General features: G+C 49.3%; 1 protein-coding gene across 1 annotated transcript; it reads left to right on the top strand.

Moving 5' to 3' along the window:
* Nucleotides 1–1,155: 1,155 nt before the first annotated feature.
* Nucleotides 1,156–17,724, top strand: MXRA8 (matrix remodeling associated 8). Its single transcript, XM_082777072.1, has 10 exons — nucleotides 1,156–1,336; nucleotides 6,457–6,477; nucleotides 6,892–7,200; nucleotides 7,757–7,858; nucleotides 9,088–9,546; nucleotides 13,774–13,932; nucleotides 14,946–14,976; nucleotides 15,628–15,704; nucleotides 16,380–16,457; nucleotides 17,343–17,724. Exons 1-10 carry the CDS (start codon nucleotides 1,288–1,290, stop codon nucleotides 17,366–17,368), a joined length of 1,311 nt encoding a protein of 436 aa, XP_082633198.1. The 5' UTR covers nucleotides 1,156–1,287; the 3' UTR covers nucleotides 17,369–17,724.
* Nucleotides 17,725–24,268: the final 6,544 nt, after the last annotated feature.

Genomic DNA, 24,268 nt, shown 5'->3' with positions numbered 1-24,268 from the left:
ACTTGAATTGATGTGGAAACAAGAAATAAACGGCTGAACGCTTACAGAAGAGGAGGATAAAGAGAATCTGGACTAAGTGATGCCTCCTGCAGCTCTTCCAGCTACCTGCAAGGGTTGCTGCCCCCTTCAGTTAGGCTGGTAAAGCTTCAATCTTTTAGTGGTGGCAGGAGGGGAGGATTTCACTAAATGTTCAGCCCAGCAACGTGGAGCCTGTCCCCGTGAGCATCCCGCAGCACCTGAAGCAGCGATCCATAAGCTGGACAGACCGTGCCTGTCTCTGGTCTGCGAGCACAAACCGAAGCAGTCTGAACCTTAACTGGTCTGTGTGAGCGTACACCGAAGCCTTTCTTTTGTAAGCAAGGCTGGTGAAAATTCAGACATCACTTGATGCTGTTACTGCCTTGGCACTGCTGTCAGGGCTGGTTTGATCTTTGGTGTGCACCGGGGATGAGCAGTGTTCGGGTTACTGCTGTGTGCTGGCTGCTCGCTGCAGTGATCAGGCACAGCTCCCTCAGTTCTGGCCTGAAGGCTTCGATACAGAAATCCTAAATTGGACCAAGCTTTCTCTGACAGGGAAACCTCTTCCCCATATCCCAGCAGGAGCTTTGCTTGTGTTCTAGGCTGCTCTGCCTGCACTGCCCTAAGCTCCCTGTGTTCAAGTCTTTGTCATTTTTAGCCTCTCGCTAAGGTAATTGCTCTTAAGCCCTTGCTTACAAATCACAGGACAGGGTAAACATTGTTTTCTAGGTTGTCTTCTGAGACTTGAACGTAAAGTAAAACCATATGAGGAAAGAGAGATCAAAAAACCACTGAAGGCAACAGAATAAATCCAGTCTCGAGCAGACAGCTGGACGAGCGTCAAACAAAGCGAGGAACAGCTGGATCAAGTAAAGTACAAGGAAAATTAGTTCCATCCCCGGGGGAGGGAGAGGGATTGTTTCGAGAGCTGTGTGGGACCAACTGTACCCGATAAAACTTTCACATCAAAGTCGGGGCAGATCAGAAGGTCCCAGAGGGAGGGGAAAAGAGGAGAGTGGGTGTTTGTAGTGACTGCAGGCAGAGTTAGGGGAAGGAAGGAGGTGGAGTGTGAGCGAGGGGGAGAGCGGAGAGGGGAGGTGGGGAGGCAGGAGTTGGAGGTGGAGTAACTCTGCAGAATGTGAGCCGCTGTCCACGGCTTTCTGGATGTAAATTGATGAGGTCATAGTGTTTTCCAGTTGTTAAAAAAAAAAAAAAAAAAAGGTCTTTAACTTGTTTTTCAAGAGACGGAAACACAGAGAAGCTGAAGAAATGGAGCAACTAGCAAAACTCCTCCTGTGGCAGCTTGTGCTTCAGCAAAGTAAGCTCCTCGCTGATAACACGGCGTCGCTTGGGTTGATTTCAGCTGCAGAGGACGGGGCTGGAGGTTTTGGGCTGTTATCTTTGGGAGATTTCGTTCAGATTCCTGAGTTCGCTGGGTTCTGCTCTGCGAGGGGAGGGAGTTATGGATTTCTCCTACTTTTTTCCTTTTCGAGAGGAAAGGAGAGAGACTGGAGAAATGCTTGAGGTCGTTTCAGTGCTACTTCACCCAGCATGTTTGTGCAATTTACTTTTTCATGTCAGTTCCCTTCATCGGCAGCCTCAAAGGCAGTAGGCTGAAATAAGAATGCCATCAAGCTTGGCTAGCTACAGGTTGTTTTAAACTTCTGAAGGGGCAGAAACAGCTGATACATGTGTGTGTGTTCAGGATGCAAGACAAAATGAAGCTTTTTTTTTGCCCTGTCAGCATAAAGACAGGTAAGAATTCACTTTAAGGTGCAGGGAAGAGATGAGGACAAGCGTGATGAGCTTAGAGTAACAGAATTGCTTGTGCCTTTTCCTCTTCTACAATGTGCTGGAAAGGCTGCAAGAGGACCCAGTGTCCTTAACTGTACCAGCCCAGCAAATCCACCCTTGCAGCATGCTGGGCCCTAAGGGAGGCACCTGTCTGTGAGCCAGGAGCAGCTGCAGCTCCAGGAAGGGCACGGGAAGGCCTCGCTCAGAGGAGAGGGAGGAAGATGAGGAGTTCTCACTTCGGTCCCTAATTAATCTGGCTCCTACATCGCCAAATCCTCTCTGGCTTTGCAGTGCCTAAAGGCAAGGAATGGGCATCACATGGGGTCAGCCATAGGGAAAGAAGGGTTAACATGTTGCAGAAAACCAGTGGGGTGCTGGGGTAGGGCTAGGGAAGGAGGGAGGCCACAGGTTGCATTTCTGAAGCACCAACCAGCCCAGCTGCTCCCCGGAGTGGTTTGGCAGAGTTTTTGGGAGTGCCTGGGGCAGGAAGAGCAGGCTGTGCTGCTGCACAGCGCTGCAGAGCTGCGGGAAGGAGGCAGTATCCCCCTGAAGGATGGTGTGATCTCACACCGACGGTTTTTTTTGGGTGTATTTTGGAGAGAGAGCTGTCCGCACGCCAGGCAGCCAGCGTGCTGAGAACTGCTGTACCCACCCAGCTCGGCTCAGCGTGCCGGGAGAAGACGGGGAGGGGAGAAAGGAAGAAATCTGTGCCTTTTTTTTTTGCTGAGATGCTCCCTCTCGGAGAAGAACCACACCCTCAAGCGTTAACGTCTTGCAGGGAGGAGCAGCCCCGTGTTTGCAATGGCTCTGCGAGCTGCTCCGTGGGCCCGCAGCCAGCGTGAAGTACACAAAGCAGCGAAGGGCTCCCAGGGCTGAGCTAACATCTGAGCCCTCCGCGAGGAACTTTGGGCAAATTGGGCCAGGATGCCATCGGTTTCTTGTACAGGCAGGAGGCTTTTCCCTTCCACATTCTTGCTTTGTGCCAGCCCACGGCGTGTTCCTGCCTGCAGTGATGGACTCGTTGGGGCTGGGGGGCGGCTAACAGCTCTCCAGCCCCAACGTCCTTCTTGCAAGCACTGTCCTTTGCCCTTGAGAAAGCTGTCCCAGCGAGCCTTTAAAACTAAACAAGCCCAGAGGCTTAGGTAAAAGCCCAAAATCTGATGGCCATTGGTTGGCTTTGTAGGGGAGGCCTTAAGTGAGAAGCTTGGTCCTGCATCGAGGCACGGGACCGTGCTGCTCACCATCTCCCTCCTCTACTCATTTGGGATGCACCCAGCTGTGGGCTACTGGGTTAAAATATTGGCTACTGGAGTAGTGCTGGGCTCGTGTGTGTTGCTGGTGCCGTGGGGTTGCTGTGCTGTGAGCTGTCAGGGCCTCGCAGACACCGGGTCAGCTCCCTGCAGGGGCAGGACGGAGCCACTGCCATTCTCCAGAGGTATTTGGAAATGGCTCGGTAGCACGAGCTTCTGTTTTTGGGGTAATTGTGAAACAGCTCTACAGAGACCTTTAAATCCTCTGCGTAAGCGATGGGATTTGTGGGAAAAAGGAGTCTGCCACACAGATTTCCCACAGAACATCTCCTTTGTCTAGGCCTAGAGCAGCGCTCTGCGCCCCTGATGTGAAGGCAGCCTTGGTGCAGAATTCCCTTTATTGAAAAGAAGAAAGAAATTGAGACTAGGACATGGTAGGAAGGCGTGCGAAGACGTCATGAGCTGAGCTTAGGCAAGCCGAGCATCAGCCTTGGAGACTGTTGCTTCAACCCCCATTCCTGGTGGGATGTGGCTTTCATTCCTCCAGGGAATTTTCAGTTTGTTTTCTTCCCTGCCCGCCACCACAATCTGGACTTCAGGGACGTTTATTGCCCTGTAAGACACTGACCCAGGCAGCTTATCCTGGCTCTGCTGGCTGTGGGGGCCCAGCTCTCCCTGCGCCCAGCAGAGGCCCTGCCTGTTCTCGTGCCCCGTGGGGTCTTTGTGCCGCCTGGCACTCGGGCTGCCGCTCTGGGTTTGCAAAGTTTCTGTTCTGGTGTTCTCCAGCACGGGCCAGGAATGCGGTGGTTTCCTTAGCACGTGCTTCCACCTCTGCCAGCAGCCTCTGGGAGCAGAAGAGCAGGGGTCCTGCTCTTCTTTTTCTCTTTGAGCTGCTCCAAGGGCAATGCCTGGAGAGCTCTGCCATGCAGCACATCTCTCAGAGCCTGAGGCTTCTACTTCCAGCTTGCCTGCACCTTCTGCAGCCTAATTCTGTGCTGGAGAGATGGCTGGGATTCAAGAAGTGAGAGCTGGCCCTGCCTTTTACAAGGGATTAGAAACCTGCAGGCTGCTTTCCTCTTCCTATATCGTGGGAGCAGCAGAACACCTCTGGGATCCTGCCGAGAGGCGTGCTGAGTCCGCACAGAACATGGCAGGGGACGAGTTTGTTCTTCTCAGGTGGGTTTATCCCTCGGAGCGAGGGCCGGGTGATCATCCTCCAGGTGGAATTTGAAATATGTTAAAATGAAAGCCACGGCGAGCCCTGCCTTGCCGTCTGTTCAGGTGTTTGGTTCTAGTGCACGACGAGACGGTAACCCTGGGCCCTCTTTGTGTCAGCCAGCAAGCCAAATAACCTGGCAGGGCTTCAGCGGATGCTTTTCCCTTTTCCTAAAAGGAAGCAATGCCCTTATTTACCTCAGGGCAGACCTGGAGGGACCCTGGAGTTCCCGGAGAGGGGCTGGGGGGGCACCACCAAGGCACAAACCCGTGCTCAGCGCTGGCCTTGGCCTGGGGCTGGGCCTGGCTGCCGAGCAGAGCCTGCTGGAAGGCTTCGGTGGATGTCCCTGTCGGATGTGAGATTTACAGCGCGGCGTTTGGGCTCCGTGTTTTTCCCATTAGCTTGTGAGAGGAAGGGAGCAAAGCGAACGCATTCCTGCTGCTCAGCCAGAGGAGCCTGCTTCTGCCGCGCCGAATCAAGTGAACGAGCACTGAAGCGAGACCCTGGAAGCGCAGGCAGTGCAGGCAGCCAGCTCCCAGCCACATTTCCTCCCACACAGGTCACCTTGTGGCACCTGGTCACACCACAGATCACAGAATCACAGAATTTCTGCCACCAGCTCGGGTAGGTAAGCACTGCCGGGTCTCATCACCCCGGGCAGGTGCTGTTGTGCTGCTCCCGAGCCTCCTGAGAGCGATTTTGTTCCCTATCAAACCGACTGAGTGGCTCTGGGAGAAAGCTGGATCTTTTTTTCTTTGTGATGCTGAGCTCATAAGTGCAGGAGGTGTCTCTGAACGGGCAGTGCTGCTCGGTTTTATTCTCTGGTGTCACTGCCCGGTGTTTTCTGATAGGAGAAGGGAAAGACGCGGAGTTTATTCCCAGCCTGCATGTTGAGGGTGTGGTTAAAGTAGCCCCAGCCTGGAGTTAATTTTTTTCTCTTTTCAAATGAATAAATTCCAGGGCTGAAAAAAAACCAAAAACCTCCAGCCTTTGTCAGGCGGGCATTGTGCCTGTGACATTAGCAGCACAAAACATCCAGTTGTCCTGCTGGAGCCCACTTGGGCTTCGCTGGTTGGAGAGAGAATGCCGTCGTTGTGCTGAGAGCCTGCTGCGTGCTCCCAAAGCCTGATGCCGGGAGCCCTCCCGACCCCTCCTACACACCAAGCAGGAGGGACTGGGCCGGAGCAGTGCGGAAACAAAGCCGTCAGTTGATGTCTTGCAAAGCTCTTCCTGCACAGATCTGCGTCGCGTGCGTTGGAGAGAATCGTGGCTGCTTCCAGAGCGTTACGTGGCCGGCTGTGCAGAGCAGGAATGGGAGCAGGAGAGGCTCTGGGGAGCCAGCACGAGGTCTGCCCAGCAGAGGACAGGTAGTTTCAGCACCCCGCAATGCCCTCTGCCTTTGGGGAAGGACAGGACACTTCTCCTCTTAGGGATCTCCTGCTCCCAGGCAAGCGTGTACCCAGTGTACCCGCTGGCAGGGGTGTGTGAGTGGGACAGGGTGCAAAACACTGCTGGGACTGCCTTCACACAGAAAATGCTTCACCAAAAGCTGGTGGATGTTTTATTTTCTTGCTTAGCCTAAAATAAATGTCCAGTCCAGGGTAAGTGAAACGACCGAGAAGGCGTAGACAGCCTGTGGGAACGGGCAGCTCAGGAATGCAGCCTGCAAGCAAAACTCTTCTTGTCCTGCTGTTTCTGCTGGTTCCCATGCAGGAGCAGTAGCAGATCCTATGGTGTCGGTGCCTCCCAGCCCCCTGCGCAGTCCTGCCTCCTTGGGTTCTTATTTTTTGTCCTGCACGGAGCGTGTTAAGTAGCAGAAGACGCCTTTCGGGCAGTTTCAGTGGGTGATGCACTGACATACCTTTGGTGTAGGGTTTGAATAGCAGGGTGAAAAAACCTGTAGCTATAGACGGTGTGAAATAAAGACAGGGACTGTCCGAAATTCAGTTGCAGGCTGAGCATTCCCCTTGTTGCTTTTAAGCGTGAGTTTGTTGGATCAGGCAGTTGTTGTGTTTGCTGCATGGCCCAAGCAAGGGCTCAGCTCTGGGCTTAACCACAACGCTCACCTTAAATGAGCATTAAGAGAGGAGGGAGGGATGGGTGGGGTAACATCAGAGGAGACAGCTGCGTTTGTGTCTTTCATTGTCAGTAACTTTCTTTTTTTTTCTGCTTTGACAGGTTCTGTTGATTTATATTCAGGTGAGTGACATCTCTGTAATCTGCCTGTTCTTTTTGTCACTGTGAGAAGAAATTGGGTGTCGTGGAACCAGGCCCCCCAGGATGGGCATTTCGTGGCTAATTTCCATGGGCAGCAACCATGAACAAGTGTCTCTAAGCATGGATGTAAGTGTGGGTTAAGGCTGAAAGGCAGGTAGGACACGTCAAATTTAGGATCCCGATGACAAGCATTGTTTTTACTGAATGCAACCATCAGTTTTAAGTGTATTTCTTTTGCATTTCTTCATGAGAGAGCTCTGCGTTGTCTTGAAAATCACGTTATTTTGGCTGGGAGGTGAGCAGCGATTGTAGAGCAGGGCTGAATCTTACTCCAGCCCCTTCTTCGCATGCTATTAACCCGGAAACTCTTTTCCTTTCTTTGCTCCTGGCTCTCAGTCCCGGCCGATGCCTCCAACCCCAACAGCGTGGTAGTGTCCGTGCTGAACATCAGCGCCACGCTGGGCTCGCAGGCTGTCCTGCCCTGCAAGAGCTACCGCATGGTGTGGACCCAGGATCGCCTCAACGACCGGCAGCGCGTGGTGCACTGGGACGTCTACAGCACCTACTACGGGGACAACAAGATGGAGAGGCTCTGCGACATGTACTCGGCGGGGGATCAGCGTGTCTACAGCTCCTACAACCAAGGGAGGATCTTCATGCCGCAGAACGCTTTTACGGACGGCAACTTCTCTCTGGTGATCAAAGGTACTCGGCAGCATCTTTCCTCCCCGTGCTTCCCAGCGCAGTGGAGGATGCGTCTAAACTGGCTTCGTGCTTTCCAGGGAAAATGGCTGTTCTACAGAGCATTTTTCTGAAAGTAAAAACGACCCTAAGGAGGTCGTGTGAATCACTGGCGATACAGTTTTATTCCCCTTTGAACCAATCCCGTTTTAAAAGGGGATCGATAACTTGCTGTCTAAAAGTCCTTTGGGTTTCTTGTGGACCTTTTGGCTATTTCAGCTCCTGAGCCATAAACCCAAAGCTGTCATTCTTCCTATGCCTGCACTTAGCTAAACTGAAATTGGCTTCCTCTTTCCATCTGGTAATACAAATCTCCACGCAAGAGCAAAGAAACAGAACAAATGATCGTGTTAGGTGAGGTGGGTCCTCTGTTTAACCCTTCCCAGTGATCAGATTTTGTTCTAAGCTATGCAGAGGCCCCTGTGTGCATCCAGACAAGCATTTGGGATATGGAATAAATGACAGAAGTGTTATCTTAGCATGAGCCATTCATCTTCCTCTCTCTCCTCCATTGCCCTAGATGTTGCAGAGAGTGACGGAGGCATTTACTCGTGCAATCTCCACCACCACTACTGCCACTTGTACGAAACTGTGAAAATCCAACTGGATGTCACCAAGAAAGGTGGGTGTGAGACAGCTTGGGGCCTCTCTCTGCAACGGGCAGGGTCTGGCAGCTGGAGTCCGGTTGCTCCCAGTACGGTGCTGAATTCCCAGTGGGATTTGTGTGCTGAGCCACAGAAGGTATTGCGTGCTGTGCTGCTCATGTCAGAGAGGAGCAGCGTGGGTGAAGGGTTTTGTGCTGGCTTCTCAGTGCAGATTCAGGGTGCAGGTGCCACGAGAGTCCTGCGGTGCTCGCTGGGCTGTTTTCTGTTTTCTGACTCCTCAAGTTTTGGTATTTTAGCCAATGTGTGTGTTTTTGTGAACCTCCCTTCTTTCTTGGCCTCTCCCAAACCCTGCAGAGAGGCTGTTAACTGTTTGCATCAGGCAGCCCAGCTAGCTAACTGTCCTCTTAATGCTCCGCCAGTAAAACATCCTCAGTAACAATCCCTCATTACTCAGGTTAGCCACAACCATCTGCCTTGTCACACGGGTCTGGGGAGCTTAGTCCTGAGAAGCCTGGAGTTAGAAAACCTCCTCGTGCAGCGTGCCGTGACTCCAGCTCTAAAAGCAAGCTTCTCAGGGCTGTTGGCAACTGCAGTCTGTGCCACCCACGCTGCAGAAGCATCACTACTGTGTCCTTTAAGTCCACCTTTATGTCATGCACAAGTGAAGCTGCTGGGAGGCTGTCAGAGGGCTGAGTTTTCCAAGAGGCTGAGGGGATGGGACAGAAATGTCTCTTCTGCTGTTCTCACGGCTTCCATGCAGTGAGAACACCCAGCCTGGCCTGCGAGCCCCAATCTGCTCATCCGTGGTTTTGTTCTCAAGAAGGAATAACAAAAGAATCGAATGCAAAACAACGCTCCTTGAACTTCCCCAGTAATTGGGGCACTTGTGGGTAGGAAAGCATTTCCTGCTTGGAGGAGCAAGGCACGGCATGTGGAAGGTGAAGCCTGATGGGAAAACAACGTGCTTCCTGCTGGGTGAAGCAGGAGGAGAGCCCTGTTAGGAGGAATTGGAGGTGCTCCTGCACTGAGCTAGGGTGTGGAAGGTGCAGGTAGATTTGTTTATTGACTGCTGAAGGGAGCGTGAACAAGGCACGGCACCTCGGTGGCACTTTGGGGTCTTGGTAGGGGATGTTTTATGGGGCTGCAGGGTCTGGGAGTGACCTCAGGCACGTCTGGGTGTCCTTAGGCATGGGGTGAGCGTGTAAAGGGGCACGTCCCGAGGCCCTACAACTTGTCATCTCCACAGCCAAAGCAGCGAAGGAGTACTGGGACGGGGAGAAGGCCGTGATCGTCGCCCTGGAAGGCAGCACGGTGACACTTCCCTGCGTGAACAGGAACCAGATCTGGACGGAGCGGCACAGCGAAGAGGAGCAGCAGGTGGTCCACTGGGACAGGCAGCCCCCGGGGGTCCCCCACGACCGCGCCGACCGCCTGATCGATCTGTACGCCTCCGGAGAGCGCCGCTCCTACGGCCCGCTCTTCATCCGCCAGAAGATGAACATCACCGACACGGCCTTCGCCCTGGGGGACTTCTCCCTCCGCATTTCGGAGCTGGAAAGCGCCGACGAAGGCACCTACTCCTGCCACCTGCACCACCACTACTGCGGCCTGCACGAGAGGAGGATCTACCAAGTCTTCGTGACAGAGCCCGTGAGGGAGAAGAAGGTGGTGAACCTCACAACCCACAACACTGCCCCAGCCGTCGGTGAGTGCCTGCTGGCAGCTTCCCCAGCTGCAGGAGGGAGAGGAGGGAGCGTGGTCGGGGCAAACTGTGCCCTGCAGGGGTACCGCAGACAGCACGGCAGTGAAGGTGCAGCTCAGAGCAAGCCCGAGGTTTCCTGCGTGAAGCTTTCTCGTGTTCCTGCCCCTAAGGTTGGAGGAGGAGATGAGCTCTTGCCTCCCTCACTGCTAGGGTACAGCGCCGGGGTGTTCCCGAGCTGTTTCCACGCGCTGAGAGAGACGTGAGGATCTCTGGAGCTGCTTAACACTGAGCTGCATCCAACCAGGAGGGTCCCACCCAACCAGGAGGGTCCCACCCATCAGGGCTCATCACCCTGCCTGCAGAGCTGGCTGACGACACGTCCTGCTGTCCTGCTGCTTGCTCTGCTCCCAGGCAGCCTGCTGCTCTGCGAGGCTCGCGTGTCCTGAGGCAAGCGGGCTTTTTTTCTAGCAGGCTCCCTTTTCTGATTGTTTTTCTGAACCAGGAGAAGCTGTGGAGTCAGGGATCAGTTCTGCACTGCCCCTGCTGTGACAACGTGCCCCTGTTCGTGCTTCTCTCCCCATCACACAGGGGTTTAGGCTGCGCCAGGTGCCAGGCTGCACGGAATCAACCACCAGGAATTTTCCTCCACCCTTCATTTTTTTATTTTTTTTTTCTTAACTCAATTTTCACATTTTCCACTGCACTGAGTTATCATCTGACAGCCCGTCCAACCCCCCAGCTGTCACGCTTCGTTTAGGCAGAAGAGTAAAATCCCAAGTTTGATAATTTTCTTAATCTTTTGGGTATAGTTCCTTATTAACATTTTAACGTCCTCATTGTGGTTTAATATTTATTGGCTGCTCGATACAAAATTTTGACGTGCTTCATCCATTTTTCAATAGCTCTGTTCTCCTCCAGCAATTAGGTTTTTTCATGTCACAGAAACCTAAACCTTCCCGCTGGGACCAAGGCTGGTGGCCAGAAAACCAGGCGGTACCGAAGAGAGGTGGCCGTGGGGGCTGAGCTGGCGCAGAGGTCAGGACACACAAATATCAGCCTCCCTGCTTGAGGCTCTTTTGCTGCCCTCGAGTCCTATTTAAATCACATTGTGCAGATGGAAACTACATCTTGTTTCCAGAGCTGTCCACTCAGGAATCTGTTCCCCTCTCCCCTAGATGCTGTCCTTGTTGTTGCTGGGTATTTATTTACCTTCTTGCTCAGACCTTAGGCAGAAGCTGCAAGTAATCCAGCCTGCCGGGGCTGTCTTAGTTTGGCAGTAATGCCCTGTGCTGAAGGAGCTTGCCTCCCTGAGAAAAGCCATTTCCAGCCCCAGGAAGAGCAGCCTTGGAAGAGCTTTGTCCCCTCGGGGCAGCGAATGCTCAGCTGCTTGGAGAGCACCACACACAAGAATGTGCTGAGTCGGTGGGAACAGGGAAGAGCCCAGACGTTCAGGGAGCCGTGCTCAGCCCCAGTGCTGCTCAGCAGCCTGCTGGTACATGCCCTGTCTGTGAGCAGCAGGAAAGGCCGAGCTGTTGCCCTTCTCCACAAAAAGCCATGCAGGACTTCTCTGGGCTGTGACTTAAAGCCAAACTGAAACGCCAGGAGATAACAAAAGCAAAGCAGGGAGGGTTTTTTTTCTTTCTTTCTTTCTTTCTTTTTTTTTTTTTTTTTTCCTCCAGCAAGCAGCTATAGCTTCTGGCATAGCTCCAAGGCTCAGAGCCATTTCCAGACAGGAAATTTCATCCTGTTTTGAACTATAAACATGAGTTCAATCCTGTTCTCAGTCCCAGCAGAACAAATGTGTTGTGTGTGTACTAATTTAGTGCATTTTTTACTCCGCGTTTGCTTTGGAACAAGTGATTGAAGAACGGCATCTCTTGCTTATTGCTGGCCTATTCCCAGTCTTGAAAAGAAAATGGGCCACATACCCAGCAGCTGTGAGCTCGTGGTGGAGCTCTCTCCATTTGTTTTTCCCCAACAGAAGGATCTGCCCCTCGACATTTGGGTAAAGTAATGTAAAGGCACCTCCGTTCCAACTTTTTTTGGGGCTAAGGAGGCCCAAAGTTTCTGAACCTCTTTCCACAGCTTGCCGTTGTGGCCACCTCGCTGATGTTGGCTGAAGTTTCAGATCAGCTCCTGCCCTGCAGTACTGGGGGAAAGCAAAAAGCCAGGAAAAAGCCTGGGGGCTCGGTGGCTGCGCCAGGGGCTGCCCTCTCCTTAGGGAGTGGTGCAGGGGTTTGTTACAGCAGAACCATCCCTGTGCTGGTTGCAGCTTTGCGGTTCTTTTTGGTATGGGATTTCGGAGCTGTGGTGAAAAACACACGCTCGTCTTCAGCAGTAGAGTCAGGAAATACAAAACCTCCTGCAGTGCCAGCAACAACTGCAGCGGAGGGCTGCACAACCAGCACGGGGCAGCTGCTAAAACCTCCCCGTTTTCCAGGAGTGCTGTGAGTATGAGCAAACAACCAGCGCTGCCACCAGGCCGTGCTTCCATCCATTCCATCCACGATCATTTTATTGGATTTCCCAGGGGGTGGGTTGTTTTTAAATGCTGCAAACAAGCCACTCGACCAGCTGGAACCTTTCGCTGTGCCAGCAGCTCCCAAAATTTCATCCAGGGTTACTTTTAATTGACCTACTTGGAGTGTCTGGGGAGCAAGCACTCATTTACCTGCTGCCTGCTTTTCCTAAAGCCAGAGCTGACCCAGACACCGTGATGAGCTTCCTAACTCTTAACTGCTCTGGCCCTATTATCTGGATCTTAATTTATATTTAGGCATTTTCTGGTGCCCCGCGGCCTTGGGTTGCTCAAGCGTTTGATGAAGAGGTTTGCTGGTGAGCTTAATAAGCTGTTTGCCTCCCTGCTGTCATGGAGGGTGAGGTTGGACAAAACCAGCACTCTTGGTGCTGTGTTTTTTGTGGGGAATATTGAATTTCTGGGCTCAGCCTATTTACAGTGCTGTGCCGATGGAAATGAGCAGTCTCTAACATTCCCAAACGGCCTCAAAAGGAAAACCAGCTGTTGAAATAATGATGAACTCGCTGGCTTAGCTCAGCTGCGACATTCCTGTTCCTGCCGATCAGCTCTGACCTTAACTGGTGCTGGAGATGTCGCTGAGCTTAAGGAGGAATACCAAAAGGCTGCCGGGGGAAATCTGGCCCTGGCGGAATACAGAGAATGAGCTGGACACCGCCCCGTGTTTGATAAGGGACCAGACTGCCCGTCTGCCTCTCATCCCTGTCACTACTCGGTGCCAGTGGTGTCCCGGTCTCTGCATGAGACAGGCTTCAGAGGAAGCAACGGGTTGAAGGAAGCAGGAGCTCTGCTCTGACAGCGTCCTGGAGGTGCAGAGCGGGCAGGGAAAGGTGCCACCGGAGCTCTGGCCCTCCTGGTTTTGGCCCTGCTGCTGTCACAAGCATCAAACCTCCTTAGCAAAGCAAGCAGGGAAAGGAATCTGCTCTCAGCCTGCTGGTGTCGGGCCGTGTTTAGCCCCAGGACTGGCCCCAAGTTATCGTGGAGTAACAGTGAGCAGCATCCAACCAGTGTTCGTAATTAAACACTTTCGGTAGGAAGGAGGAGACAGAGCCTGGGCTGCCTGCGTTGACGCGGGGTGATTTGGAGGCCTGGGTCTGGGCTTCTTGCAAGCAGAGAAGTCGCTTTCCCTGTCTGTGTGCAAAGCCTTGACCTATTTATTTGCGATCTACAAAAATGTTCCACGTAAAAGTTTTGAGTTACCCTTCCCTGCGCCGAGGAACTGAAGCGCTGCTGCACCCACCGCTGGAATGGAATCTTGGCTTTTCTTTGCGGGTTTTGATTTTATTTATTTTATTGATTTTTTTTTTCTTTTATTTGAAAAGGAAACTCATTCTTTGGCATTGAAAATTCCTCCCACTCTGTAAATTATAACCCTTGGCAGGGAGTGGCTGCTTCATACTTGAGCTGTCTGGAGCCGAGGCAGCGCCGTGCGCGTGTTGCAGGGGACCCAGCGCGGGGCTGCGTTACCCCGCGGGAGGCTCTGGGCTGTGTCCTGGGGCTCCTTTCTGTTTTCTCCTCTGCACTGAAGCAGAGCAGCGTGCTGAGAGCCAGGCAGCAGCACGGGAGTTCATTAAGTTCACAAGCTCCTCACTGCACATCCTTTTCGGTCCCACGTTTGTGTCCACCTGCAGTCGTGCTGTGCTGTGAATGCCGAGTGCGATTCTCATCCTGTTCTCCTTTCCCTCTGCCCCCAGATCCCAACGTTGTCAGGGGCCACAACGTGATAAACGTCATCATCCCCGAGGGCCGCATCCACTTCTTCCAGCAGCTGGGCTACGTCCTGGCGACGCTGCTGCTCTTCATCGTCCTCCTCATCATCGTTGTCCTCATCACCCGCAAGCGCCGGCAGAGAGGTAGGTGCTGGAGAAGTCCCTGCAGTGCTTACGGGACTGTCCTGTGGCAGGGGAGCTGATTCTGCAAATAATTACTGTGCAGCACAACACCAAAGGCAGCGATCCTCTTCTGGAAATCCAGCACAGAGGAGAGTCTCTGCAGGTGCTGGTGCTGAGAGAGATTCATTAGAGTGGGGTAAAAATGTCCAGGCCTTGATTTGCTGAGTTTTCTGTACAGGTGGGATTTATTTAGAGCAGAAAACTTATGTGCATCCTGTGGGGACTGAGATTTTTGAAGTCCTTGCTGAACCCCCTGTACTGGGTGACTGTGTGTGATTGGATAAATGTACTCGGAGATCTCTCGCTTCACAAAAATAGTTTTGGATGCCACACAACAAGCAAAAACCAGGGAATGTTTGTCTTCTTTTGCAGTACCACACCTGTCCTTATTTCCACATCAGGGGGTAGCACCAACACACAGCGGGCTGTCCCCGCTGCCTAGAGTGGAGTTGCTTTGCAGTCAGAGAGGGGACAGACTCCCAGCCCTGTTTTTTCAGTAAAAAAAGAGGAGCCCAAAGTTATTCCTTGCTGGTCGGAGTGAGGCAGGAGTCTGTTTAGATACCTGGCAAGTGGAAGGCAGATGGAAACCGGTGTCTGCAGCATGTGATGGATGCAATGGGCTGGGGCTGGACAGATGCAGCACCAGAATGCAGGAGAAGACAGATGGGCTAAATATTTGTGTAATAAATGGGAGGTAAAAAATGAAATATGGGGCTGGTTGTAGTTTCTCGTGGCTGGTCATCCTTAGATTTGGGAAAACCATCAGAAAGCTGGTGAGTGAAGGAAGGGGGAGCTCCCTGTGGCAGGGGGATGTGCATGAATTCTTGTGTGTTAGAGGGGTTTTGAAAATGCTGATTGTAAGCATCACAACAAAGAGCACTGCGAATAACTGCTGTGTGTTATTGTTATCAGTGGTATCTGGGAGGTGGTTGGGCTGGATGCAACTGTTCATTTTATTTCTTCTTCCTGTTTAGGCTACGAATACAACGTGAAGAAATACGGAGAGTAAGTATAATTACAGGATCTACTATCTATGGCTAGAATGCATAATAATGACCTTAGTGGTCCCAAGCCTCTGCTGTCATGAAGATCCTAAAGGAGCTGAGGATCTGGTTAGTAGGAACGCAGCCGTGTAAAGCAGAGACTGTTTGATATGGTTTAGTAGTTGGACATGGGCCAAAATAATGTATCTGGGTCCTTTTATGTTTTATTACATATCCTAACATGGAAGAAATGGGAAAGTTCCAGTTCAAATTGGCTCACCATCATTCTAGGCTCCAAACTCCTGGGGAAAAAAGCAACCAACTCGCCAGAGATCTGTTGGTGTTAGTAGACAAGACAGTATAAGCAAAAGAGAGGAGAATCAGATTCACGAGTGAGCAGGATGATCTGCTGAAAGCTGTTTGTCATGTATTCATCAAGGGAACCTTGCAGAAGCTGAAAATGGTTCTCCAGAGATTACTGGGAAAATCACCTGTACTTAATAAAACTGAAATCTATATTTTTTTCAGCTGTTCTCCAGATGTATAGCAAATAAACAATGTAGATTAAATTCCTTAAAGTAGCACTAGAAAGCAATTGTGAAAAAAAAGGTAAAAGGAGACAGTTATTAAAGGATGTGGCAATAACCATTTTTCACTCTCATTCCTTTTTCAGGAAGGATGTAAATCTTAAAGAATTTACAGTCGACACAACAGATCTGACCCAGTACAGAAGTGAAGACATCAGGCTGGGTATGCATCGGCTCGCAGCCCTTCTCTAGACCAGGTCAAAACTTGTAACTGAGGATTTCCTAAAGGTATTTAGGTGCCCATTTTATAGCGACTTAGCCTCCTGATATTAAAGGGCAGATTTATGAGAATCTTACCCCTAGAAAAGGTGCAACCTTTAGAAGAACAAGCTGCCAAACTCCAGGTCCCAAACTACAAAACTGCTGTGTGTAAACGAGGTGTAAATGTGTGTAAAAAAGCTAAAGTAAAGAGCAGAGGAATTGCAGGTGGTGGGCTGCAAATCAGGACAGCACAAGTATAACATTCTTGTGTGTGTGTGTCTCAAGGGAGCTTTCCTGTGAGCAAATTCTTTAAATAACTGCATCAGTCACCTTCGCATGACCTTAACCAGATAATCCAGAGCTTGTTGCTACATAGAGGAAGAATCAGTGGTACCTATGAGGAGCAGGAAACTGAAGTGTGTGTAACTGATCAGTGCCAGGAAAAAACAAAACAAAAACAACTAAGCTGTAGCACGTTTCCTTCTCCTGCTGAGTAACTCCATGAGTTACTCCTAGAGATCTGGAGATGTTATGCGTCGAGTACTTCAGGGAAGGGCTGATCCTGTCTCCCTTGCCTATAAAACTTTTTCTTTTAATGTCCTGATAGCTGTCTGAATTGCGCTCCTCCCTTATACAGATTACAAAAACAACATCCTGAAGGAGAAGGCTGAGCAAGCCAGAACCTTCCCAGCAAAGAACATCGACTTAGACAAAGGTAATAATGACCTGCTTCACCCTAATTGGTGGCTGTCGGAGCCTTGTGATGGGTTGGAGGAGGGAGGAACATACTCTAGCAGTAAGCTGACCAAGCCACAGTCAAACGAGGAATGGTAAACATCATGACAAATGAGAGCAGGAATGAGAAGCCAGTTCCCTTCCTATCCTTTCATCATGGAGCCACAAGATCCAAGTAGTGATTAGGTTTTTAAAAGCTTTTGGCATGGCACAAATAGATTTTCTTCTTTATTGGAAAAAGAATGCCTTGCAGGGTTGGAATAGCACATTCTTATTACAGCCTCAGAGAAAGATGTATCTCAAAAAAGTACTGGCATTATGTTTGTGAAGAAAACACTGTGCAGAGGAGTGTTCTGAGCTGGATTCGTTTATGGGCAATGGGCAGCCTTTTACTTCATCCAACAAAAGCAAACAGCTCTCTCTCTGTAGGAGCTGAATCTTATTTTGTTTATCCAGGCTTAATTCTGTGTATTATCCCTCAGTTTTCAGGGTTGCACTTAAAACAAACAGCGCTTGTAAGAAGGCTGTCAGGTTCTGTGACTCCTTCCATATCAGTTCAGAACATAATACATGTGACTGAAATGAGAGCAAGAAGGAAGAGGTCTAGAGAGCCTGTGAGTTGCCTTAGACCTGCAGCTCTTGATGCATTTCTCATGATATTTTACCTACATTCTTCAGAGATGATCTGTGCAAGAATTTATATACCATAAATCTCACTGTGGGGTTTATGAAGAGGATAATGAGAGCGTAGCTGACTGCAAATGGTCACTCGTCACTGTAGAGCTAAGTTCTTATCACAGCGTGTTTCTTTGGGTGGTTTGAGATTGCCATCAAGGTACTGACCTCCATTTCAATTTGCTTTCAGATTTCAGGAAGGAATACTGTAAATGAAGACGTTCCCAAGCTGCTGGCTGGACCAGAAGCTTCAATCAAAGATAGATAAATGGAAAAGAGATGCCTTTTCTTGATACCATGTCCCTCCAGTTACCATACATTTTTCATGTAGAGTTTCTCCCCAGTAAGCACAAGGGTATTTGCAAATGCTTCCCAAAAGAGTTAGACCATCTGTCTTGTGTGCACTTATGATGGGTTTTGGTTTACTTTTCTTCTTTTGTTCTCCCAGTCCTCCCTTCCCCTTTTCTTTCTGACATTATTGTTGTTTTTATGCATCAATGATTTTTATGAGCTGAATCAGCAGACCTTTTGCTTTGACGTTACTGCTTAAAATAAACCAACCTGCATCACTATTCCTGAGCCATCATTATATCAGGCATTTTTCCGTGCAGTGCATTCGTTAGAAAAGGAATAGCAAAGCCTGATTGTGATCTCTCGTATGCTGGTGTAAATCAGGAGAAATGATACTGTCACTTAGCACTTTACGTGTTCCAGGTGAAATAAAAAGACTAATTCAGCCCTTCACAAACAACAATGTAAATACCTCGTTTTACGAATGGGGAAATGCCAATATCCTCATTTTATAGGGGAAAGGGAGGCACACAGATCTAGTTTCTTGCCACCAAGGTAGTGTTGGGATCAGCTCCGAAGAGCTCTGGAAGCCTCATTTTGTATTTCTCACTCTAAGCTTGTTTGTTGATTTGTTTTTGTTTCAGTGCAGACCAAATCAAATTTGGCACGAGCAGACACTTTCAGCTGAAGTTGATGGAGTTACAGTGCTGTAATGCCAGTGTCAGTTAGATCAGATCCAGGAATAATATGGAGAGGGCTAAACTCCTGTGTGGAATCTGGAGAGTGATTTTCCTGCAGTCCTGGGGTGGATCCTGCCCACACAGAGCTTGTGTGCACATCAAACCGAAGGTATGATCACAGCACAGGTAGACAGAGCGATAAAAAGAACAGCTTTCCATGAGCTGATCACGAAGAATGAGAGTATCAACACTATTCCACTATCAGGCACGGTCCACAGTTCCCAAAGGGGAGCTGAGGAGGGATAAGAGTATTCTTGTGAGTTTTGCCATCATTTTGGGGAGCAGATGCCTGAGACAGAGGGGCTGTGGGCTGAAGGGGAGCTCTACGTATGAGCAGGTGGGAATTCCAAACATTTGCAAGTGAATAATTCAGTGTTAAAATCCAAGCAAGGTAAAGCCTCGGGAACACCAGAAAATATTAACCACTCTACACAGCTACTCTGGCTGCTTGGGACGTGCTGCAGCACCACTCCCAAACCAGGGCACAGATGAAAAGAAGGTGTTTCCTGCCCGTGTGGGCATGATGGCAGTGGCTTGTGTTCCTGTGTAAGGGCGTAGGTGGCCAAGGATTGCCAGCCTACTCCTTGGTGGTCCGAAGAGAATGGCAGAGGAAGGGACTGTGTGGGCTCGGTGACTGATTGGAACTGGGGTAGGGTCTCCAGGATGTTGCGAGTGGTGGAAGTGTGAAGAGGAGCTTGTGTGGAGCTGCTGTGAGGGCGAGGTGTGGCTGTGGACTTGAAGCAGTGCTCTGCTTGCAGCTGGTATCCCAGCAGGGATTTCTTCCTGGGGATGGGGAACCTGAGGTCTTTCCTCGGACCACAGCTACTTCATCACCAGCAGAGGAGCGTGGTGGATGCTGAGTTGCAGCTACTTACACTGGAGCTGAGCTTAGCCCCCTAGCACTGCTTCCTACATAGCAGAAGAGCTGTGTTGTGTGCTCAGAAGCTGTGCTGTGAGTACTTCAGCACACACTTTACAGGAGTGGGAAATGGACTGTGTCAATTTTTATAGATATTCCCACTTCTCTCTGCTAGCGAGGACTGTCTTAAAGGGCAAACATATTGGGGACCCTTATTTTTAATGCCTTCAAAGATTGCAGAATCTTAATAATAGGAAAATAGTACAAGTGGAGGTGAGCCTGTGCTACAGCTGTGCAGTTCCTTATCGTCTGACAGCTTGCACAGCCCTCCTGCTGTTCTCTAGACAATTTCTGTGAGTTCTGCCTCTCCCTTCACTCAACACACCTGTGTGGAAGTGCTCGGGGTGGGCAGAGCCACGGCTGGTGGCGAGGAGGGCACGGAGTCGGCCCAGGTCCCTGTTTGCTGCCCTTCCCCCCGAGCAGACAGCCGTTCCGAGGTTGCCTTTGGCTGGACCTGGTTGAAACCCAAGCTGCATTCCTGCAGGTGCGTAAGGCTGTGCTGGTTATCCCATCAGGGTGGCACAGTCTCAAGTAATTGCCACGAATGTCTTTCTCCCTCCCTTTCATGTCTGTGAGTCAAAGGTTGGAGATCTCTACTTGCCAGTTCAAATTGCTTAGCGTAGCTCACGGAGACACCGGCTCAAAGTGGGGTTGCTCATAAACTCCAGAGGCATTTAAATATTTTATTGGACTTCTAGGCTGCAAAATAGCTTAAGGGGTGAGAAATTAATATGTTCTCTGAAACAAGCACTAGGAAGGGCTTGATGAGTTCATCCTTGCTTTGATCACAAGCTTGAATTTGGGTAATGGTCGTATGTGCCAGGATAATCCTAGACTGACCAAAATAGGAGACCAAGCTGAGATTACGGCCATTTGCTCTTCAGGAGAGGCACATGCTGTGTGACTGGGCTGGGGATCATAACAGCGGTTTTCAAAAGCAGCCTGCCACATCCCGCGTGTAATTTACTAAGTTAAAATTCCGGCTGAAAGAGATCCAGGCAGGACTGCTGGATAACCACTTGTGTGTTTTCAAACTGCTGAAGAAAAAAAAAAGAAAAAAGAGAAAACTGAATGCTAAACTGCAGAGTTTTTTGTTTTTTTTACACGTGCACTTTGTATTCTGCCAGTCGCTGGCACTGCCATGAAGTCTGTGTGGCCGAGCTAGTGTCAGAACCTGCCTTGTAAAGGAGGTTGGACACAGGGGAGGTCACTGAGAGAAGAAATCAGCTGTAAAGGATGGTTCTGCCTTAGAAGTGAGGAGCCATAAGGTAGAGGAAGCCTCCCCATCAGTGTGCATTTGGCGTTTTATTTGACTTTTACCTTGGAGCAGCGCAGCAGAGTTGGGTCAATTGTTGTCCAAGGAAGCCCTGCGTGCACTAAGGGACACGTTTTGGTGATGGGACTCAGGTCAGGCTGATGGTTGAGCTTGATTATCTTGGAGGTGCTCTGCAACCTAAATCATTCTGTGATCTTGCACATGAAAATTAGAAGGCTGGACTTGCAATTAACCACTAGACTAGGGACGGGGCTGGTTTCTGTTCCCACTCTGCCAGAGACGCAGCATGATTCTAGACGGGTTGGTTTTCTCTCTCCCATCTCTCGTCTCAACCTTTCTCTCTCTAATACAGGACATTAACTCTCCTCTCATGGAGAAACAACGTTTAAATATTTGTGTAGTCCTTTGAGAATGAGAAAGGTGTTTTACCTGAGTTATTCAAAGCAGTATTCCACTGTACTCATGGAACATTGCATCTTGATGAACACCTTTCCCTGTCACTTTGCAGGCTCTTGGCAGGCTTTGTTAACCCCTAATATTTTTTATTTTATTATTATTATTATTATTTTTTAACACCAATTACTTCTCTGGCTCAGTGAAGGCAGAGAATCGAAAGTCTCTTGTAGGGTTTTTGAATTTTAGACACTGTAAGCCCTTGTTGTGGAACAAGGCAAGGGTGTACAGCAGTGACCCCAGAAGGGGTTGTGCTAAATGCCAGCTGGGCTCAGACTGACTCAGTTCTTTGAAGGAAGAAATTTCAAAAAGCTTTCTTCATAAAGAAAAGAAGGTCCTTTATTTTAGGTTTTATTTCAGTGTGGGGAATTGAGAGTTTTTGAGCCTTGTGTTTTTGTGTTTGAAGTAATTAAATTGTTATGGTTTTCTTATGTTTTCCTTTATCTAGTTAGGAAAACTGCAGCGCAGGTATTTTTTTGCACCAGTGTTCATGTTTGTCTTGGCTTTGCTACTCAATTTGTCTTCTATAAACTTGTTCATAAGCAACAAAATACGGTTTTTAATCACTGTAAGAAAGCCATAACCTGTAATAATATTCTTTCCCTCTTTTATCATTATATGGTAATTTGCAGGAGAGAGTTCATGTATGCAAATTGTAGGCTTAGCTTAGCGAAGATGACATTGCCATGATCTTAATTGGACATAAATAGAAGGGATGCTTATCTGGAGGAAGGAAAATGAGTACAGATGAAAGAGTAAAGCACCTGCATGGGACCAGGGACTTGGAAAAATGAGCAGATGGGGGAAGAGCCCATTTTGGAGAGTCTGGGGAAAAATATTGCTTTCCATGAGCCGATGAGGTTTTAATTGAAGAGTTAGGGTGTTTAATTGGAATGGAAGCACACGTATTTGTATAGCTCAACAGTCACTGTACAAATGCTTAAAGAATAGGAATTATGTAAACCATGATTTTTTTAAGGTGTAAAATGAATTATACACCTGCTGCTTATTAATATAAAGTGGTGGCAAAAGGGGGAATGGTTTTGTAAATGGGAAACTCCTGAGTGCTGTGGGATACCCTACGGGTGGGACTGGTGGGTGCAGTGCCCAGGGTGCCCACAGCACTGCCATGTGTGACTTTAACAAGGGAAACAAGTGGTGATTCCTCCACTGTGATCCCAGTCATGGTGTGAGGCTCTGCTTACAGCAGCCCCGTAGGAAAAGGCTGGGAGTAGAGCAGCAGATCTGAGCACCTGGCACCTGCACCCTGTGTATTTCAGGTGGGGAAGGCTGCTTTTGGCTTCAGCCAGTCTCATCCTCTGGACTGGAGATACTGTGGCTGGAGAATGAATGCTTTTTCAGTTCAATTTCCTTTGAAATAAATGCAGCTTGTGCATTTAAGGCTGGTTCATAACACACTCTTGCCAGAAGAGACACAGAAGGCCACTGGCATAACAGGGCAGAAATAGAGCCCAGCCCCTTCCTTTCTGCTTTGTGTGCACAATGCTTCCTCTCAAGGCTGAGAGGAGGACTTGGTCCACAGAATTTGTTTCGTTCTTTGTTGCCTCAGAATTAATTTCCATTATTTCTGTTACTTAACTTTGCCATTTATCATTGTTGTGTAACTCTCCTAACATTTAAGAAATAAAGGAGAATATAATAGAGTTTCAAGTTAAGGGTGATTTTATTTCTTGCTCTTTTGAGATGCTGTCTAAGCTATCACCAGCATTAGCTAATTCTTCCCAACAACACGTTTAATCTCAGAGCATCCTAGTGTTTGACAAAGCGCAGATCTGATACAGTAAGTTATTCCAGTGATTTCAGTACGGTTTCCACATGGGACATCATCATTTGACGTGGTCATGGGGCCCACAGACAAATTCTAGCTCTCCAAAAGCGTATCATGAAGAGTTCTGTGGCTGTAAATGGAGCTTAAACCATTTATCACGGAGGTGAAGGCTGGCAGCTCCATCATGGTACATAATTCTACAGGACCAGAAGGGAAGATAACATATCCTGCTGGAATAGTTAACGGCACAGTTTTATGGTTCTCTCCCAGCCCAAATTCCTCTCCTCGCAGAACTAACACCTTGCGAAGTTCCTGCTGTGCATTCTGTTCTTGGAGGGCTGCCACCCGCTGAGTACAATCCCAGCTGGTGTGACAGAGTTCTTCCAGGGACACCGGTGGAAACAACTTGTATTGCTGCGTGGATGGACAGTGCAGGTGCAAGAATCTGCAGGATCAAAGCAGGATGTGAAACTGAAAAGTGGCAAATGAAGATCATTGCCCAGATTGGCTCTAGTTAAAGTATTATCTTCTCTCATTCCTCGCTGGAATCATCCTACAGCCAGCCTCACGCCATTTCATAGCATCTCTTCACTGGGGTGAATCACGCTGCGATGGCTCCTTGTGCTTTCTCAGATAACTTGGGGGGAGAAAGAACAAAACAAAAATTAAACAAACAAATAAACACAAATAGAAGCCCTTAAAAAAAAAAAAAAAAAAAAAAAAAGGTTAAAAGGGTTGAGAGCTGAAAACAATGAGAAGAGGATGGGGAATAGTTCCTCCTGCTTGGGCTATTCAGGTGCTGGGAATGAATGACAAGAATTCTTGAGCAGGTGGAGTCGGGAGCCACGTACAATACAGGTCTCATCCAAATGACCCTTCCTGGGACTGTTGTGGGACTTCAGTGCTCATGGTTATAACCTGTAAGTCAGATTCTTGACTGTGAGGGGAAGACAAGTGAGAGCTCCTGAAAAAATAAAGATACTTTGGGCAGAGTGAGATCATCCTGGAACTGGTGCCAGTCCCACTGGGAACATCTGACTCAACAGCATTTTTCTAAGATTTAAATTTACTTTTTTTTTTTTTTTTTTTTCTTAAACACCACAGTTGAAGTAGAGCACCGTGCCACAAGAAAAAAAAAATAATATTCAAATTATCCTCTCAGAGAAAAAGGCAAAAAAGGCAGCTGCAATTAATGAATTATCGTGAAGAGTAAGGGCTTAGTGCACAGCCCTGGCTGCTCCTGGGTGTCACCAATGCTCAGAGCCCTGTTGTTCCTTTCTGCTGGGACACTGGGTCTCTGGTGGCTGGCTCCAGGCCAGGCACTGTTGGGTATTTTGTTGCTGGGGCATCTTTTTACGTTTCTCTCTCTGTAGGCAATGGGGCTGATTTTCCAGGAAAGCAGCTGGGAACAAGGCAAGGCTCATTTAGCGACCGCAGGGCCTGCTCTGCAGACCACTGAAATTAAATATTTTCATTGTCTTCAACTTGTCTGAAATGAAATCCAGATTGTCCCCATTTCCTTTCTGCCTCCCAGTCTGGGGAGAGCCATACCAGTGGAGAGGGACTTGCTAGGCATTAACAGAGCACATTTCTGAGGGGAAGAAGAAACACTGGGGACCTGAGAGAAATAGGATAATGGTCTGAGTAG

The sequence above is a fragment of the Aythya marila genome (assembly GCF_965140915.1).
Source record: "Aythya marila genome assembly, chromosome: 21".
Lineage (NCBI taxonomy): Eukaryota > Metazoa > Chordata > Aves > Anseriformes > Anatidae > Aythya > Aythya marila.
Note: the sequence above shows the minus strand (reverse complement) of the source record. Positions and strands in the feature narration are given on the sequence as shown.

What these genes read in the sequence shown, in the direction of transcription:
- MXRA8 (XM_082777072.1), top strand. Translation starts at nt 1,288, where the DNA reads ATGGAGCAACTAGCAAAACTCCTCCTGTGGCAGCTTGTGCTTCAGCAA. An exon ending in GCAGCTTGTGCTTCAGCAAA is followed by an intron (nt 1,337 to 6,456) that starts GTAAGCTCCTCG and finishes CTGCTTTGACAG; the next exon opens with GTTCTGTTGATTTATATTCA. An exon ending in AACGTGAAGAAATACGGAGA is followed by an intron (nt 14,977 to 15,627) that starts GTAAGTATAATT and finishes TTCCTTTTTCAG; the next exon opens with GAAGGATGTAAATCTTAAAG.